Here is a 579-nt window from a genome sequence, read left to right on the forward strand (position 1 = left end):
TGCTGCAACAGCATGATCCACAGGAAGAGCACCAGCAACAGCAACAGCACCAGCAGGAGCACCAGCAACAGCAGCAGCAGCAGCAACAGCAACAGCAGCAGTACCACCAGCAACAGCAACAGCAACAGCAGCAGCAGCAGCAACAGCAGCAACAGCAGCAACAGCAGCAACAGCAGCAGCAGCAGCAGCAGCAAGTGTTTCCCGGCTTACATGGTGTTGATGGTTCTTCTTTTTCTGTTTTTCTTTTTAGCTTGCTGCAGCTGCTGGGGGCCCCCCATACACCCCAGCTGCAGCAGCAGGGGGGGCCCCCCAGCAGCAGCAGCACAGCAGCAGAGAAGATAGAGGCCCTAAAGGAGTTTGCTGCTGCAGCAAGACAGCCACTGCTGCGGCTACAGCAGCAGCAGCAGCAGCAGCAGCAGCAGCAGAAGCTACGTCTGCTGCAGCAGCAACAACAACAGCAGAAGCTGCTGCAACAGCAGCAGCATAAGCAGAGGCAGCCGCAACAACCGCGGCAGCAGCTGCAGCAGCAACAGCAGATGCAGAAGAAACAGAAGCAGCAGCAGCAGCAGCAGCAGCAGC

At 57.9% G+C, this 579-nt stretch overlaps 1 protein-coding gene across 1 annotated transcript in view; it reads left to right on the top strand.

Moving 5' to 3' along the window:
* Positions 1-579, top strand: part of EMH_0043650 (uncharacterized protein) — a gene marked incomplete at both ends in the record, with an annotated part of 6,465 nt that overhangs the window by 2,767 nt on the left and 3,119 nt on the right. Inside the window, 1 exon segment of the mRNA XM_013495866.1 lies at positions 1-577. Within this exon segment, the coding sequence (XP_013351320.1) occupies positions 1-577 (577 nt within the window).

The sequence above is a fragment of the Eimeria mitis genome, genomic scaffold (assembly GCF_000499745.2).
Source record: "Eimeria mitis Houghton genomic scaffold, Emh_scaff1795, whole genome shotgun sequence".
Taxonomy (NCBI): domain Eukaryota; phylum Apicomplexa; class Conoidasida; order Eucoccidiorida; family Eimeriidae; genus Eimeria; species Eimeria mitis.